This window comes from Rousettus aegyptiacus, unplaced genomic scaffold, assembly GCF_014176215.1.
Source record: "Rousettus aegyptiacus isolate mRouAeg1 unplaced genomic scaffold, mRouAeg1.p scaffold_m13_p_8, whole genome shotgun sequence".
Classification (NCBI taxonomy): domain Eukaryota; kingdom Metazoa; phylum Chordata; class Mammalia; order Chiroptera; family Pteropodidae; genus Rousettus; species Rousettus aegyptiacus.
This window is the reverse complement of record NW_023416311.1, coordinates 55,020,391-55,040,105: the sequence shown is the minus strand read 5'-3', so window position 1 is coordinate 55,040,105 and position 19,715 is coordinate 55,020,391. Positions and strand designations below refer to the sequence as shown.

Sequence of the window (19,715 nt, the reverse complement as noted above, 5' to 3'; positions counted from 1 at the left end):
ACACTTAGTAACAGAATTTATGAAGCAAAAGTTGACAGAAATAAAAGAAGAAATAGACAAATCCAGAATCGCAGTTGGAGATTTGAGCACAACTATCTCAAAAATGATAAAAGAAACAGATATTAGTAAGGATATAGAAAATTTAAATATAGTTAATCAGCTTAACTTAAATGACATATTTAGAAGACTATACTCAATAAGTGCAGAATACACATTCTATTAAAAAAATTCAATGTGTAAAAACAAAAACTTTCTCATAACAAAAATTCTTGGCTTGAATGGCTTCAATAGTGAATTCTTCAAAACATTAAAGAAAAAAATATCATCCTTATACAAACTCTTTCAGAAAACAAAGAAAAACGGAATAACACAGATACCAAAACCTAATAAGACCTTTACAAGAATGAAAAATTATAGGCCTCTTTTTCTCATGAATTTGGGTATAAAAAATCTAAACAAATGTATTAACAAATAGACCCAAACAATAACGTAAAAAGAATAATACATCATGACCAAGTAGAGTTTCTTCTAAGAATACAAGGGTGTTTTAAAATTTGAAATCAATGCAAGCCATCACATTAACAGAATAAAGAAAAAGAACCATTCCTAATAGATGCCCCCAATTTTTTGGACAAAATGCAAAATTCATTCATGATAAAAACAGATCTCTTGAAAAATTCAGAACTACCTTAATCTGATAAATGTATCTACAAAACCTACAGAAAATATACTCAGTTATGATAGCAAATGTTTTGTATCTGAGGTAGAGACTAAGACAGAATTTTTATTTACTGCCACTTCTATTTAACGTTGTATTAGAGGTTCTAAACAGTGCAATATGGCAAGAAAATAAAATAAGAATATGGAAAATGTAGAAAAGTTTAAAGTCTAAAAAAATAAATGATTTGTACTGCCACAAAAAAAAAAAATTGGAATACTAAAAGTAAAATTTTATTATTTCCAAATGACATAACTGTGTATGTAGAAAACTCAAAATACATTTCAAAAATAAGTGAATTTAGCAACGTTGCTGGAGGCTCAATACACAAAAATCAGCTGCATTTCTAAATGTTTGGAGCTAATAAACAGGAAAAAAAACACCACTCGCAATGGAACAAAAAAATACCTAAAAATAAATTTAACACAAAAGTGTAGAAGACCTCTGCAATGAAAATTATAAAACACTTCTCAAATTTAGAATTTAAATAATATGAGGGATACACCATATTCATGGATAGAGAAATTCAATACTATTACTTTGTCACGTCTCTGCACAGTAAACTACAGATTCATGCAATTCCAATCAAGACCCATTGGCACTTTTGTGTGTGTTTGTCGGGTGCAGGGAGGAGTTGACAATACACATATAACTGCAAAAGACCTCTAATGACTGAGAAAAACTTGGAGAACAAAAAAGTTGGAGGTCTTAATATTAACACATATCAAGATTAATTACAAAGCTATATGTAAGAATAAACAAATAGATCAATGAAATAGAATAGGGAGCCCTAAATGACCCATATATACAAAGCCACCTGATTTATGACAAAAGCATTATAAGCATTGAGTGGGGAGAGAATTGCCTTTTCAAAGAACAGTGCTCAAACAATGAGATATCTATAAAATAAACCTTGTCCCTGCAACAGTCACAAAAATTACTCTATGATGGACCATAGACCTACATTTGCAAGGTAAAACAAACGTTTCTAAAAAAAAAAAACAGAAAAATATCTTCATAAACTTGGGGTTCTTAAATAGAGCACAATAAAGCTTTAACTATCAAAAAATAATAGCTTTCATTAACATTAAGATATCTTCATCAAAAAATAACACTAAAAAAGTGTTAAGCCAAGGAATATGAGAGAAAATATTTGCAAGACAAGAAAAAAGGAATGTGCTTTTATCCAGGAAATATAATGAGTTCCAACAATTCAATAAGAAAAAAACAAACAGCCCATGATAAGCTACAAAAACTAAAACTATGAAAAAGAAAAGGTACTTTAAAGATATCAATAAACATATGAAAAATGGTTCAATATTATTAATCATCAGATAAATTCAAGTTAAAACCACCCCAAGATACTATTACCTACATATCCACTGAAATATCAGCAATTAAAATGTTTATAAATTGCTGGTGAGAATGTAAATCAGAAAATCATTTTAGAAAACTGAAAGGATCTGCTAAAGTAAACACATGACCCAACAAAAGACACATCTAAGGATGCACACAGCAGCATTAATCGAAATAGCTAAAACCTGGAAATAATCCAAATGTCAGTAGTAAAAGAAATATATATTATAGTATATTCATAAAATGAAATGGGGAAAAAAAAAAACCTATGGCTACCTGAAACAACTAAATAAATCTCCTAGATAAGATGCTGAATGCAAGTAACCAGCTACAAAAGAATACTGCATTTGTATGAAGTTCAAAAACAGGCAAAACTAGACAGAAGTTAGAGAATAGTGGTCCTCCTTTTTTGAGGTGGGGGGAGATCAAAGGGAGGGGTGTAGGAGAGGCAGCTAGGTTGCTGGAAATGTTCTGTATCTTGAAATTGGTAAAGGTTAAAAAGGTATATACATATATAAAAATTTAATGAGTGGTATTTTTGGTATATTTTATACTTTATTCTTTGTGAATTATATAGTAACACATACCATCTCTTAAGACTTTACTTACTATATAATCTTCCCTTTAATTCTTTATTTTTAATTTGACAAAGTATTTTTATCTTTGATAAAGAATATGAATGAGATCACAAATATCCATCCAGTTGACCTTAGAATTAAAATACCTTAACTCTCACATGGCAAACTTACTCTAAGCCAGGAAAAAAAGCACCATCTTTTTTCAAAGATTAAAGAGATTTAAGCTTGCATAATCCAACTATTTTATTGTATTAGATTATCTTTTTAAGCAGAGACATCAAAAAGTTTATATAATGAAATAATAAAGAATAAATTGTAGTAAAATAACTACAAAATCTATATCAAAAAGTCCTTTTGAAACGTTCTTTGGGGTTTTCTTATAGGAAAATATAATAAATTGAATAAAGTAATTTCATGTTTTTGTATTTTAATATCAATAAGAATAAAGCACATACTCATCATTATGTAGCTGTCATGTGGATAACCAGAGCCAACTAAAGGGACAATCTGTTGATCCAGGCATCATTCCTGAAAATAACTATTTCTAAAAACACTAAATAACCATTAAAATCTTACATATGAGTGACCTGTAATGTAGCTAAGGAAAAATTATATATATCCCCTCTGGAGATAAAGTTAAACACCATTATAGTAACCTTATTATATAATGTTTGTTAATACTTCATTAGCTTTCCTACATCAACTACATAATAAATATTGTTAAAACAATATTTTCAACATTGTTTTAAATTGAGAAAATTTATAATCACTAATTAAGAAAGCTCTGAAGCATTTATAGCCAGCAGATCCTAAAATTAGTATTAACTTCCTTAGTTCCTCTAATCACAACACCCTTTAAGTCTTGAAAATGACTTAATACCTGGTGAGTTTAAAGGCAAGACAAATAAAAATGGAGCATACCCCTGACCTCAGTTAATACCATAGAGTATTTTAATTCAGGACTCATGTTAGGAAGAAGAAATGTACCTGCCAAGCTGGAACAGAGGTCGAGTTGGACATGACCGTTTTTTGCAGCTCTTCAAGTACAGCATCTGGGAGAGGCTTTTGGCATTCCAGGAGTGGTTTACTCTGAACTTGTCTCAAAAGTAAGATAACGGCTGGCTGATCAGGATTACTTTTTAAATTCTAAAATTTAAACCCCAAATAGAAAGACATCAAATAGGTTCTTAAATGTTCAATGTAAAAGGCAATTAAGCTATTCCACATGTTGAGGGGGAAAAAAATCTAAATTTGGCCTTTTCTTAATAAAAAAATAAACAACTACAAAAGTAAAATAAACAGACCCTGAACATCTTGCAGATATCAAACTCTAGATTTAAATAATCTTTACAATTGATAATGCTATTATTGTAGTTTATAAGTCGTTTATTTTAGATCTAGTGATGTCCTTTTGACTTGTTTTAGTTTCAGGTGATATCCTAAGAACTTTAGGTTCTGAACGTAAAGAGCAGAACTAAGAAAATATAAAATTAACCATGAAGGCTAACTCTATTCTTTATTGGAAGAAACAATACTATGTAAAAAAGAAAGCAATAAATTTTTCCTTTCTTAGCCTCTTAACAAAGATAGTCATTGTATATCCTTCCTCCAAGTACAGCTTTCTTACACATTGGAAACAAGAGAAATGACCCATTTACCTATTTTACTAAACTATTATGTATACCCTACACACAAATACATATATAAATGTATGTATGTATATGTATCTCCTTCCACAATGCATATGAAAGAAATTAAAGAAATTTCTCTAAACAAGACCTTCCACTATTGTTTTAAATATTTCCATCTTTATTGCTTGTCACTCAAATTAACATGTTGACTATTTTTACTAATTAGATTATAGTCTTAAACGTATTTATTTCTAAAATATACTTGATTGCTTCTTTTCTAAATAAGGGGTTGGAACAATAAAATGACAAGGAAAGGGTCATAAAAGTAGCCTTTATTCTGTCAGAAAGAACGTAGCAACTTACAATTTCTCCTTACTAAAGTCTCACTATATAATACTAACCTGTTCTGAACTTAGATGGAATTTCTTAAATAAAAAAGTTACTACTATGCTTTTCAGAGAATTCAAGGGCTAAGGGATCTTAAAAGATTCATTCTTCTTTCTCTTTAAAATTTATCCTGATCTTTCAAAAAAAATTCTAAAAGACAATATAATCAATCTCCTTGGTAAACATTTATGAAACATGATGTTTAAAAAGTGACGTTTTGGCTCTGGTAAACATCCAAGGTGCTAATGTTATCACCAAGTCATTAATTTCTTTCAGCTATTTCACTTCAGCTTTTACCTTTAAAATGTTATGATTCATAAATAACCTCAAAGTAGAGAAAACAAAAATATAATTCAGTTAAATTATTATTTGTGTATGATTAGAAATTGGACAAAAAAATTGCTCTTAACCAACTTCCAAATAAATCAATTTGCGGGACTTGATAATTGTATATGCTTATTTTGTGTAAAAATAGGATCACTACTCAGAAAAAGTGCTGATGAAATAGTAAGCCCAGAATAAAACTATTCATATGACTTGACATAAAAAAAAAAAAAGTCACGTTTTAAAACTCTCCTAACTCATTCAATTATTTCTGAGTAGGTTTATGAAACTGATTTATTCATTCAATAAATATTTATTGAGCCCCTATGATGTGCTAGGCAAGGTAATAAGAATTTACTCACAGAGCCTACAACTCAGGTATGTAAAAACAACACTCTGAAGGGAGGAACCAGAAATCAAAGGAAAATACTGCCTTCCTACTGGTAGGTACCTCCTCATCCTCCCCCCCCCGCCCCCCCCCCCCAAATCTATTAACAGCTTGGGTCCTAGAGTCAAACGAAGGTCAAATTTCAATTCCTAGCTGTGAGCCCCTGTGCAAATCACTTGTCCTCTCTAAGCCCTAGTTTTTTTCGCTTGTAAAAATGGGGATAATAATAAGTACTTATGTTATAGGATTGCTGTGAAGTTCAAACACAAACTGCTACATGTAGTTTAGCAGTGCTAAGTACTGTGGTCAGTGACTGGCTGTGGTAAGTACTCAATAAATGTTGAGTGTTATCATTATTATCATTAACATTATCACCATCACCACAACCACCACTATATGCTCTTAAATAACATGCGCTTTATTTTTGAAATTATTTTCCAAATAGGATAAGATGCTCAATTCCATAACAATACCTTTGTGCAAAGGGCTTCAGCTTCAGATATTCTTCCTGTGTCCACTAGACCAGTGACAGCTTGGAAGAGAGACCACTTTTCAAGAGATTCATTGTAACTTTCAAGGAATTCTTTGTCTTTAACTATAAACAAAAAATGTCAATGTTACCTTCTGCAATTTATAATGTGTTCTCAAAGGAAAAATTAGTTGCTAATAAGTATTACAGTAAGACTGATGCATATATGATTTTTAAAAACTTACATGTACCACTGAAATACAACAGACTACCCTGATGTAAGAAAGGTTTCTGAAAACTTTCATGGTAGTCCCTGGTAGGAATATTTGTAGTTCCTACCACAAATAACTTAAGATCTTATATACTTGTGATTTGTATAAAAATCACTATGTCCACAGTAAAAGTAATTTATTGAAAAAATTAAAAATTTATTGCAATATAATTGACACACAATAAACTGTACATATGCACATATTCAAACTGTACAATTTGATGAGTTTTACCATAAGTATACATCTATGAACCACCACCACAATCAGCATAATGAACTTATTCATCATCATCATAAGTCTCCTCCTCCCCCTTTGTAATCACTTCCGTCCCCAGCCCTCCTCTTACCCTACGTCCCACAGCAACCACTAATTACTTTCAATCAAAATAGATCAGCTTGCATTTTCTAAAATTTCTTATAAATTGAATCATAAAGTAAAAACTCTTTGTCTGGAATCTTTCACAATTGTTAAGATGGTAAATGACATTGATTTTTAAATGTCAAAGCAACCTTACATTCGTAGGATAAACTGCATATGATCACGATGTATTATTATCTTTTTTATGTATTGTTGGATTTGATTTGCTCAAGTTTTATAATAAATATTTGTATCTATGTTCATTAGTGATTCTGTAGTTCTCTTGTAATGTCTTTTGTCTAGTTTTAATATCAGGGTAATTCTGGTCTTAGAAGAAGTTAGGAAGTGTTACCACCTCTTCAACTTTCTTAAAGAGTTTGTGGATAAATGGTATCGCTTCTTCCTTAAATGTTTGGTAGAATACATCAATGAAGTCATCTGGTTCTGGAGTTTTCTTTGTGGGAAGATTTTTAACATAAATTCAGTGTTTTTAATATAAAGCTATTCAGTTTATTTCTTCTTAAGTAAGCTTTGTGTCTTATTTAATGGCATAAAGTTGTTCATAAGTCTTTTAATAGCTATAGAAATATACCCTCTTTCATTCCTGACATTGGAACTGTCTTTATTCCCTATGTCTAGCAAGAGGTTTATCAATTTTATTGATCTCAACTAAGTTTTGCTTTTATTGAGTTTCTGTTTTCTATTTCATTGATCTCTAGTCTTCATTATTTTTTGTTGTCTGCTTACTTTGGGTTTAATTTCCTCTTCCTTTTTCTAGTTTCTTAAGGTAAAGGCGAGGTCATTAATTAGAAGTCTTTATTATTTTCCATTTAATGCTACAAACTTCCCTATAAGCAGTGTTTTAGTAGCATTGTAGAATTTTGATATGTTGTTTTTCTATTGTCATTCATTTTAAAATATTTCTAATTTCCCTTCTGATTTACTCTTTAACCTGGATTATTTAGAAGTATGTTACTTAGTTTCCAAATATTGGGGAATTCTACATATATTTTCCTGTTATTAATTTCTAATTTAATTCCATCATATTAAGATCACATACTTTGTATGATTTGAATCCTTTTCAATTTATTTAGACTATTTTATGGCCCATGATACGATATATTTGGGTAAATATTCTGTGTGCACTTTACGACACCATGCATTCTACAAATGCCAATCAGGTCAAGTCAGTTGACAGTGTTGTTCAAGTCTTTGTTATATCTTTACTGATCTTTCTGTCCAATTGTTCTATCAATTATTAAAAGGAGAGTGTTGAAACCTCTACCTACAATTGTGGGTTTGTCTACCTCTCCTTTCAGTTCTATGAGTTTCTGTTCCATGCATTTTTCCACAATTTTTCATTTTTTCTACTTATTTTATTGTGAAATGCAATGTACATTTTGTGTCTTTTGAAGCTTTGTTAATCAGTGCCTAAATGTTTATTACATGTGTACCTTGGAGATAATGCAGCTTCAGTTACAGACCACTGCAATAAAGTGAGTCACACTAACCTTTTGGTTTCCCAGTGAATATAAAAGTTTGTTTATACTATACTGTAATCTATTTAGTGTGCAATAGTATTATGTCTAAAAACCAATGTACATACCTTAATTAAAAATACTTTATTGCTAAAAAATGCTAATCATCCTTTGAGCCTACAGTGAACTGTAATCTATTTACTGGTGGAGGGTCTTGCCTCAATACTGATGGTGACTGACTAATCAGGGTGGTGGTTACTTAAGGTTGGGTGGCTGTGGCAATTTCTTAAAATAAGACAATGAAGTTTGCACATTGATTGACTCTTCTTTTCACTTGAATACTTAGAGGCCATTATAGGGCTATTAATATTGTTGTGTCTCTGGGAATAGAGAAGCCCAAGGAAAGGGAGAAAGATGGGGAAATCGCAGGTCAGTGAAGCAGTCAGAAGACATACAACATTTATCGATTGAGTTCGACATCTTAAATGGATGCAGTTCATGGTGCCCCAAAGCAATTACAATAGTAATATCAAAAATCACAGATCACCATAACAAATATAATAATTAAAAAGTTTGAAATATTGTGAAAATCACCAAAATGTCACGAGAGACAAAAAGTGAGCAAATGCTGTTGAAAAAATGGTGCAAACAGACTTGTTCAATGGAAGATTGCCACAAACTTCAATATGTAAAGAACACAATATCTGCAAAATGCTATAAAGCAAAGAAAGATAAAACAAAGTATGCCTATCTTGTTATGCCCTCTTGATGAACTGATTCTATTGTGAAATGACCCTCCTTATCACTGCAATATTCTTTGCTCTGAAATCTAATTAACATGGCAATTCTAGTTTTCTTTTGATTAGTGTTGGCATTGTATGTCTTTTTCCATATTTTTACTTTTTAGGGCTTTTTTGTCTTTATATTTAAATATAGATTTATATTTTAGCCACATGTTTATTTTAGGCAGTAAGTATATAGTTAGCTTTTGCTTTTTAATCCAAACTGACAATCTCTGCCTTTTATCTAGGGTAGTTAGACCATTAATATTTAACTTGATTATTGATATCTTTGGGTTTAACTCTAATGTGTTGTTGTTTTCTATTTGCCTTATCCATTCTTTGTTCCCTTTTCCTCTTCTTTTGTATATTTTTATGATTCTGCTTTATTTACTTTAGTGGCTTATTAGCTATAACTATTTTTTAGTGTCTACTGTAAGGTTTAGAGTATTCATCTTTAACCTGTCACAATCTACCTTTAAGTAATATTACACCACTTCACGTATAGTATAAAAATTTTACAAAAGAATACTTCTTTTTTCTCCTCCTGGCCTTTGTGCTATTGTCATACGTACTTTAAACGGTCAATTATATTCTAAAGAGACTTCTATCATGTGTCATTTGTGGATCTGTTTCTAGTGATTTTTCTCCTCTTTATGAATGGTATTTTTCTGTTTCTTTGCATGTCTATTAACGGTATATCACACATTGTGAATTTCACCTTGTTGAATACCAGGTTATTTTTGTTTTCCTGTAACGTTCTTGAGCTTTGTTCTATAAGCAGTTAAGCTTCTTTAAAATGATCTGACCTTTTTAAGGCTTGCTTTTAAGCTTAAATGAGACCATAACAGCCTTTAGCGTATGGCTAATTGTTCCCACTATGTTTTGGCAATATCTTTCTGAGTACTTTACCCTAAATGCATCATGTATAAAATGCTTTTTAAGACTTACTTGAAGCAGAAACAGCAGAGAACAGTGCCAAGTATAAAGCCATTCTCTTTGGCTGAGTGTTGTTCACTAGAGCCAGTTTATCATCAGCATGACAGGCTGCCATTAGCGCAGCCCAGACAGCAGGATCACCTATATGGAGGAAATACAGTTAAAAGGCTTCCTAACATCAGCTTGTTATTAAAAAACTACCAAATACGAGTGTTAAGAGTTTACAAAAAACAAACAAACAAAATAATAATAATAATTGCAACTCCAGAAAAATTCCATTTTCTTAGCAAAAAACTAAATTATACTTGTTTTCAGAAGACATACTACTATATTCATCCTTCGAGATTTGCTATTTTTTTCAAACACAACCAGAGTATGAGAAATATCCTATTAAGCTCACCTTCCATAGCTGGTTAGTTTAGTTGCCTAGACTACTGTGCTACTGTGGAAAGGTCAATTATATTCACTTTCGCTGGACACCAAGGACAAGTATCAAACAGGCACTCATGTTCATCACTCAGCCCACTCTAAAGGCTCACTAATAGGAAAAACAGGATAATACAATTTCTCAATTCTTAAGCAAAGTCTGAGCCAAAGGAGAAGTTCAAGACAATTGCATTTTACCTACATTCTAACAGCCTAGCATGACAGTCACTTTATAATTCCAACTGAAACAATTAGTTTTATATCTTTTCATTCATTTGATCTTTCCTTCTTTCCCTCACCTAAGAGCAGCTTCAGGAGGGCAGTAGATTGAGGAGATAATAAGAGAAAGATATTATGAATTCAGACTCTTCTTTTTTAAAAAAGTTAGCTATAAATTGAAAAGTTGGATGGGGATTTGGCACTTAGACTTTTTAAAATTTGTTTCGTCTTTTAAAAATAATATTTTGCAGTTCACATCAATGGTTAATACTTTAGTCCTGCCACCCTTGAAAAACAAATGGATAATTTTAATGTTCCACAAGGGGGTGCTGGTTAACAATATAGTCATTTAAACATACTTTTTAGCTTTATTTTTATATTTTGTATCTAACTGTCCCATCCAGTATATGTCTCCTATCAAATGTCTGAAATATGTATTTCATTTATAGATGATCAGTATTACCGCTAACAGTACAAGAATCATCAAAAATCTCATACAGATCAAAAACTTTTATAAAAAAAATTAAATACATACTTGCGTATGACAAAATAATTCCTGCCCAGATAATGACTACTTTATTTAAAATAACATAAGACATAATCAAATTCCAGAATAAGGAAATAGGGACCAGTCTCTAGAATTTATGACAAGATTTGATTACTATATAATGAAAGGCATGCGACTTGAGACTTAGATATGGCTTTAGGTCTAATAATGTCACTAATCAACTATGTGGTAGCTTTTCCATTGAGGCTCATTTTCTACAAAATAAAGCAAATGAACTATATGATGGTTCAAGTGCCATTTGGTCTAAAATCCTATAATTCCAATTGGGGTAGACTCAATTTTTGAATAGTGACTTACTCCTAAGTGAACAAAATCTTTAGGATCTTAGGATTATGGAATTATTGTTAAGATTTTGGGAGGGGAAATGAACATTAGCTGGCAATTTCTTCTATCACAATTCAAAAGAACTGCTGTTTTTATTAATTCTTACATAGATCATCAGCAACTCAAATTCCTTATGAAACAAAGTAGTAATATATTATATATATATTTTATATATATACTACGAATCTAAATAAAGTTTAAATATTGTTTAATTTATCTCTTAATTTAATAGAAGCACTAATCTAGCAGAAATCGAATTTCCTTCCATTTAATTCTAAATTTGGGGGTTATATTTACAGTTCTGAAAAGATTCCCTGGAGTACCATCTATTAAAATGGTACCTTGTTAACTAAAGATCTACAAAGTCTATGTGTACAGCTACTACACAGAGGTACAATTATATTCACTTTCACTGGACTCCAAAGATAAGTTGAAAAAGGCACTCATCTTCATCACTCAGTCCCTGTTTTAAGCATATTATATGATGACTCTGCTTTCTTGAGTACGTATTTCTCCAGATAATATGGGAAAATCAGAAAACATCATTAGTAAGGACCTTATCTGGGAAATCTCACCTTTCGAAAGTTTATGCCACTTAACATAATCAAAGACTAATAGATCTATCTTTCTGGGTACACTGTAAGAATTCTTGAGAGCAATTCTAATATTTGCTTGAGAACACCTCCAAAAATCAGGAACTTACTCAAAGTATAACACAGACAAACCCAAATGTTTAAGGTCTTTTTTTATTCTATTTCAAGAATGAAAGAAAGATAAACAACATGATTTTGGTCTGTTTACTTGTTTTATAAAATAATACCTGAAATGTTAGATATTTTTCAGTTTAGTTAGGACATTTACTATTTATTGTGAAGGTAACACTGATCCTATTCTTTGTACAATTTGTTTCCCAACCGTCTCTGACCAAAAACATTAGCCTTCTGATCTAACAAATGTTGGAAGTGCTGTGGGGAAATAAATTGTTTAATGTTATATTTTATATCAAAAACAATGTTATGCAAGAATACGCCTCAAAACCTTATACTGCTAGACATTCTAACCCTTTGAGGAATTTCTACAATAGCGGTAACGGAAGCGTGCTGATGCAGTCCACAGGCAGTTCTTCAGCACCTTTTGTGACCAATGGCATACAAATGACATAGCTGGTTAGAAACAAGAGTTAGCTCAGCTGAGGCCAGCACCTTGGCTTTTCTGTTAACATAGAAGACATATCGCCACTCTTCAAAAAGCTAACAACACACGAAAATAACTAAATATGTTTATTAAATAATTTAGTAGCTACAGTTAAACCTCTCAAACCAGACTGACAGAAAATGTAAATAAAACTGCTTCCTGAAAATATATAATTCAGAGTTTCAATAATGTATTATAAAGCATCTTTAGGTAGATATTCATTTCAGTCTGCTTCAATAATTATCTTTTAATTATCAGTAGCCAAATATAGATGACCAAATAATATACAAAAATCTTAAAACACTTTCTTAAAAGTCCCTTGTCTTATTTCATAAAAATACAAAGTTTGCTCCTACAAGTCACAAACTAACATGAATAGCATCCTAGTTAATGAAGTAGATTATATTATATTCACCTGGAGAAAGGAGAGCTGCCTTCTGAATAGTTTTTAGTGCAATATTTTTTTCATCTTCTGCTGAACTGCTTCCCATGGCCAATTGATTTACTGCGGTGTACAGTAATGCCTTCTATGTAAGAGAAAAGAAGGGTGTTAACCAATTTTCATTACAGTTCCCTGACTTTCAAAATGACTAAAAGTAAGACTATACTAGATATGATGTGACCTCTAAGCCTAGGAAGAAAAATCATTCTTCCATTAATAACAATATTTTAAAAGTACTGGGCAAACTAACCTTTCCATGATTCGAATCCAGAATATGAGCCACATTCCCTGCTACAGCACCTCCCTATAAGAGAAAATAATTATTTAAATAAAAGCATAAATGCTCATGAAATAGTAAAAATTAAGACTGGTAAAATCTTTCCATTAAATTATATGAAAGGTTCATTTTATCACTTCCATAACTTCTAAACACCTTAATATCAACTTACTATTACTGCAATATTTAATGTAATATTTTTATGAAAGAAAACCTTTTCTACCATGATAATTTTAATTTCACTATTTTAAAATACTCATTAAAGGTCCAAAATTTACATGATTTTACAGCTGAATCAACCCATCCACTGAAAATAACTAAAAATATAGGATAAAACTTTGCTACTCAAAGTATTGTCTGTACAGCAGCAGGATCAACATTCTTTGGGAGGTTGTTAGAAATACAAAATAACAGACACCACCTCGTACTTATTGAATCAGAATCTGTATTTAACAAGATCATAGGGAGATATCATCTTCACATTAAAGTCTGAGAAGCACTGGGATAAAATATTTAAAAAACATGTATTTTTAAAAGCATTGAAAATTGACAAGATACTAAGGACCTACACCAGGCCAAAGCTAAAAGGGAAAACCGGAATTCACAAAGAGGTAAGAGAGCAGGGAAGCCACTTTCATCATTCGCAGGTCCTAACAAACTTGATTTTTCGTTTTGAAGAACGTAGGGTAGCGGGACAGGAATTAAACCCAAGGCTCACACAAGGAGGAGAGTATATAGGCAACCCATAATAAGCTGAGACCCTCAGGTTAAAGGTGAATCAGAAGTAAATGAGGTTTCAGACAACCTTGCAACCAGGTGAACAATAGCCTGTTTGGTCCAGAAACCTCATGCTCTAAACCTTGTTTAAGGGGATTCCAAATTGGTATAATTCCCAAGCACCTGGCAGAAATAAGTACAGGTTTTTTTTTTTTCTATAGAAAGGTGCCTTAATTCTAGGCCTCAAATTATTTCCACAAAGTACACACAATCGGGTTAACAAAGAAACACCACCACCAGAATTATTAGATGTAATAAGTGTTCAAAACTTATTAGCTATTATCATTATGTTTACCAACTAGTTAAGTAAACTATGAAAGGTCATATTGATCATAGAAGTTAACAAAATACTTTATAGACTCCTAAAAATATCTGGCTGTTATGAACTAAAACACAGTATATAACCCTTTGTATAGAACAATAGAGTCCATGTTTAGATTTACATTTTAAACAGCAGTGTCCTAGTTATTCTTTTCTTATCTTTAAGGAGCTTTTAAATAAAATTATCTTTTGGAATTCAAAAACACAATAGCTATTGCTTACTAAATGGCAACATTACAAGCATAACCTTATCACATCTTCATAAACATAATCTCATGTGTTCAAAAGAATCCACCTACTTCATATCTTCCATATGCTCAGAACAGTAAAAAAGTACATGGAAGAAACTCAGTGTACTACTTGTTGAATGACTAATAGAAAATTTGGTTAAATAACAGAACTCCCTCGCTGTATTAGTTTTTTTCCAGAATGATAATGCTAATACTTTAAAATCACATTATTTACCACATCACAAGTTATTTTATTTGTTTTGCCAGAATTTAGAACATTACTCACCTTTGCATTTCGTTGAGCATACTGAGCAACCACTCGGGACAAAAGAGACCAAAGGGCAGGATCGGCTGGGTTACTAGAGATCATCAAAAGGAGAGGCCTTAGGGATAGGAGTTACTTTAACCACAAAAAGTACAAGCGAAAACATTTTACTTAGTACCTAAGTTTAAAATCTTTTAGACATCTAAAACAAGTTCATATTAATTGTCCATGTGTGGTTAAAAGTGCCTTATTTTTAGAATACATATTTCATATCTTCTATATATACCAACAGCCCTATTAAAAAAAAAAAAAAAAAAAAGACCAGCAATGTGGTGATTACAAAGCCAGGAAGATGAACTATTGACATAACACTTTACTACTGAAAATAAATAAAAACCATTGTTGCTAATAAAAACAGTTTTCTATTTTCCAGATTTTGAAGACATTAATAAATGTTTGGATGGCCAAAAAATTTCTAAAACCATTTTACTGGACAATATTAGTTAATAAACTGACAATATCACAAACTTGAGAATTAGTAATGGTACTAAAACAAGGTTTGGAAGGACAAAATTTCTGTTCTCTATCTCTATCAACTGCATTTTTAAAAGAAACCTTTATATGTGAAACAATGTGTATAGTCAGTTACCTGGTCTTATGGATAATTTCATAAAACTACATTTTGGTTTCCAAATATATATGCTTACCACCTCATTTTATATTCTTCATAAGGTCCAAATATCAAAGACAATCTCACTAAGTATTATTAGACCCAGAGTCCACAAGTACAGAATTTACCTGTGAACAGCTTTAGATACTTGTCTCTGTACTGCCACACTGCGGCCTTGCAGTGCATAAATCGCTGAAGTAAGAAGGCACCTCTGATAATCATTGTCTGTCTGTTTCACGTGCTTCAGTAACTCGTTAAGTGCTGCTTTTGACAGTGTAGCATCCTGCATTGCCAGTCCCAGAGCACAGAGGGCTTGAAGGCTCTCTCTGGTTGGTTCCTTCAAGATAGAGCTGTAAATATATTTTTTAATTGTCTATCAGCCATAAATATAGTAGTATGAAACAATTAAAACATATTTAACATTTAGTAGAAAAAGCAATTTACTTAAAGAATCACCAAACTAAGCCCAACTTTAAAATAAACATGACAACTAATCCCTTGGCTTCTAGGGACAGCAATGTCCCTTCATGCCTGAAGCAGTTAGAAGTACCACAGAGCGGCAATAGCTAAATTTCTTTTCTGTTCATTATATTAAAGTTTTAGAAACAAATATAAACTAGGTCCTTTGGGTCTCAGTTCTAGGTAAATATTAGAATAATTTTACTAAAACATTTAGTTACAATAAAATCTGAGAAGGTATGAATAATTTTTAAAAATCTTTAGTGTGAGAGCTGATTTTCATCATTCTCAGAAAGCTTTGTCCTATTGCTGTGGTACTGAAAGCAGGCCTTTACATAATAAGTACAAATTATATCTATTGCTACCATATTCCAAGTGAGTATTTTTATAATTTAAGGAGAACTTAAATTTGGTATGTAAACAACTTTTTTTCCCCCTTCAACTGTGAAATCAGATTTGGCCTTATGGAAGTTAAGTCAATAATATTTAGGAATCCTTATTAATTTAAATGAAGAAAACCTTAGCTCTCCACAAACTTAATACTTCTAATAGTACTTATGAATGTTGTTCTGTAACAAAACAAAGGAACTTTCAAAACTTTTTAAATAAAGTTCATTAAAATATAACAGAAATATTTATACCCATAAAATATCACACACTTACCACTACGTCTTTCTACGATTTTTTTGGAAGAGGGAAATAAAGTATTTAAAATTTAATTTTGACAAACAGGTATAAAATTGTGAATTTTCATGGGCATGTCAAGAGTTAGCAAATAAAAATATCCATAGTAATTTCTTTTTACAATTAGGGTTAAGAAATGTAGGGGTCCAAAGGAAAGAATGCCAATTAGACAGTCATTTCTATCAACACATAATTTCTGTGTAAGTTGGTACAACTAAAAAAAAGCAAACAGCAAATTCCAATACTAAGAGCAAAAAAAATAAGTAAATAAATTCTAACACTGACAGCAAAAAAAAAGAGGAAATTCCAATTTGTGCCTTGATTTAAAAAAGGAGAAAAACACTATCTACTTTTGATACTTATCAATTTACAAAATCTAAATTACTACTGAAATAAGTACATCCCATTAAGCTAACATATGCTGAATTCTCAGTGCCTGCATGTTGCCCTGTGCCATATTCCAGGAATTTTACATATGGTTATTGAACATCATAAATTTTATAAAGTTGATAACCAGATTTTTTTCCTTATTATTAAGCTTACTCCTTTTTCTTTCCACTTAAATAAGCCATTGCTTAGCTCCCAAAATATGAATGCCAAACAAGATCAATAAAGAATTGGTAACTGAACTTCTCATAAAAGAAAGTAAAAAAGAATGCCAAGGGGCCAGGGTTGCGGATAGCAGTTGGTAGTGTTAAGTTTAAAAGATAACAAGCAGAGAATCAAAAACAAAGAAACATAAACCAGGAGAAATATCTAGGCCCTGGATCCAACAACATAAAACAAGGTAAAGGTTTTCCTTCTCATAAGATAAGAGGAAAAGGATTACATTGGATTTCTCCACTTTCACCAAGGTTCAAAATGATTTTGGTTATTGTTTTAAATAGTAACCGAAAATGATGTAATCATGACTAATTTCAGTTTACTTTTGCCCTCGGTAAGTGCAGCAATACATTAGCATCTATGATTCTTGTCCTCAAGCCATTTGGAAATTGTGGTTCTCTGAACATGTTATATATAGTCATATATGCACATTATGTGGGTGTATCCATGTAAAGTGACAAGAATTTTTTTTAAATTTTGATCGGATTTCTCAAAATAGCAAAGAGAAAGAGAATGAATTGCTTATTTATTATACAAGAAAATGACTTAAATTAGGATGCAACAAAAGCATCACAATGAATAAACAAATATAAAGCTTATCCTAAAGAGGTGGGTCTCAACTAGTACTAGCTAATCATCTTCCACCATCCACCTTTGCAGGGGGTGGGGTAATTTGGAGATGCACATAGGTAATTTTTTGGTTTTCACAATGATTGAGGAGTGCTATTAGCATTTAATGGGTGTGGGACAGGGATGGAATCTTCCCACAATGGGTGTACAGTTCTGTATAAGGAGGATTTATACCACTGAAAATGCCAATAAAGCATTAATTGATAATCACTGTCCAATAGCATATATTAATTATCTGCTTCTGAAAAAGTTAAGATCAACTTTCTCTCACACGCAAATTCCAGAAGTCAAAAAATACCACACAAATAACCACATACATCGTAAGCCGTTATTTCTAATATGCCAAAAATAGAGAAATAACTACAAGTTTTATTTAGTAGCATTTTTTTCAAAGACTCAACTTTAAGTGAACTTTATCACGCTAACTTGAAAAGGAAAGAAGTAAAAATCTCTTTGGTCCAAAAGGCCAAAAAACAAACCAGTTACAATTGGCTTCATTAAAATTTTAAGATCTTACTACATCAGGTGATCAATTACTCTTTTTTAAATTAAATAATACAGTCAATTAAAATTGAAAAAATAAAAATATAAAAATTATTTTAAAAATAAAGCAATTTATGCAATAAATAAATAATATTTACAGAGTACAGGATAGTTTTGAACAACTGGATGATGCAGAACTAAGAATTAAATCATGATCTCTAGTTCTATCTGTGACTGCCTGTCAGTTCAGAACCACGTACATCCAATCCCTTTTGTTCACCAAAAAGTTCCTAAAACATTAAGAACTTAATTTTACACTGCTCCAAATTTAAACCCAATATGTAAGTAGTTGGTCATGTTAAGTATTGATGTCAATTATACATACCATTTAAATAGCAATGTCTTGGCTACATCCATTTTTCCTTGTTTATATTCCGTTATCGCCAGAGCTGTCAAGATATGGGCTTTATCTTGCTCTGATTCAACAACAGACAAGGCTCTCTCATAGGCTGTTATATAGGATTGGAAACAAACAGAAAACTACATAAAAGCAATCCTGATTGACAAACTATATGATTTTTCCTTTCCTAATTCTACTTCTCAAAAAGATCTAACTAAAAATCTGTATCTATTATTCCCTTGTTTTCAAGTGGATGGAATAAAAATTTATTATAATCTAACTTGGTTTAGCTGGTCCAAGATGACTCTGGGATATCATTAGGATTATTATGTGACATTCCCAACATCTATCTTTGGAATCTTGAGGGAAGTCTGAGTCACTATTTTCAAAACAAGTGGAGGCTTGCAGTCACTGAGATAGCACCAAAATTCCTATGTGCAGACCAGCAACTCCATCAAAAAACAGATACTTATATAATGAGCTGCACACACATAGGTTGGGCCCACATATGTGAAAATGCACTCAACTAGCATTTTTGGAGAAATCAAAATGTACTATTACTAACAATGGTTGAGGTCTTCATTTATCAGAAATCTACATTTAAGCACTGTGGAGTAGTAAAGACCTGCTAACTTATATGTCAACCATAAGTGACTTTGGGCCTCAATTTTCTCATTTAAATAATGAAGATAAAACTAGGCTCAAAACACTGCTCTAAGAACTACTCATCATAATAACATACTAAATAATGAAACATAAAAAGTACCTAGTATCGTCCCTAAATCTTTGTTAGATTTTAAAAAAACACTGAAACCCCTAACCCCATCTCAATATTTCACCTTTCTTTATGTTAGGTCACCATAATAAAATTCTACTCCGCCCTGGCAGAGTAAGATGTGTCCGTTGGCTACAAGCAACTTACCTTTGCTGCTCTCTTTATATAGACCCTTCATAAATAAAGCCAATGCAAAACCTGTGATGTCTTCTAACTCTTCAAGGGGTGTTGACTTAAAAGCCTCGATAGCTTTATCACATTCACCAATGGAACTAAGAAGCAAAACATAACT

At 31.5% G+C, this 19,715-nt stretch overlaps 1 protein-coding gene across 4 annotated transcripts in view; it reads right to left on the bottom strand.

Annotated features, from left to right (window-relative positions):
* TTC37 (tetratricopeptide repeat domain 37) overlaps positions 1–19,715 on the bottom strand; it is a 73,604-nt gene that overhangs the window by 9,537 nt on the left and 44,352 nt on the right. For all 4 annotated transcript variants that reach the window (XM_036225442.1, XM_036225444.1, XM_036225443.1 and 1 more), the window contains 9 exons: positions 19,571–19,695; positions 18,634–18,757; positions 15,518–15,739; positions 14,741–14,813; positions 13,100–13,153; positions 12,823–12,934; positions 9,689–9,817; positions 5,856–5,977; positions 3,640–3,798 (listed from right to left, as the gene is read on the bottom strand). In XM_036225442.1, coding sequence (XP_036081335.1) covers positions 3,640–3,798; positions 5,856–5,977; positions 9,689–9,817; positions 12,823–12,934; positions 13,100–13,153; positions 14,741–14,813; positions 15,518–15,739; positions 18,634–18,757; positions 19,571–19,695 — 1,120 coding nt within the window. The remainder of the gene's footprint in view (positions 1–3,639; positions 3,799–5,855; positions 5,978–9,688; positions 9,818–12,822; positions 12,935–13,099; positions 13,154–14,740; positions 14,814–15,517; positions 15,740–18,633; positions 18,758–19,570; positions 19,696–19,715) is intronic.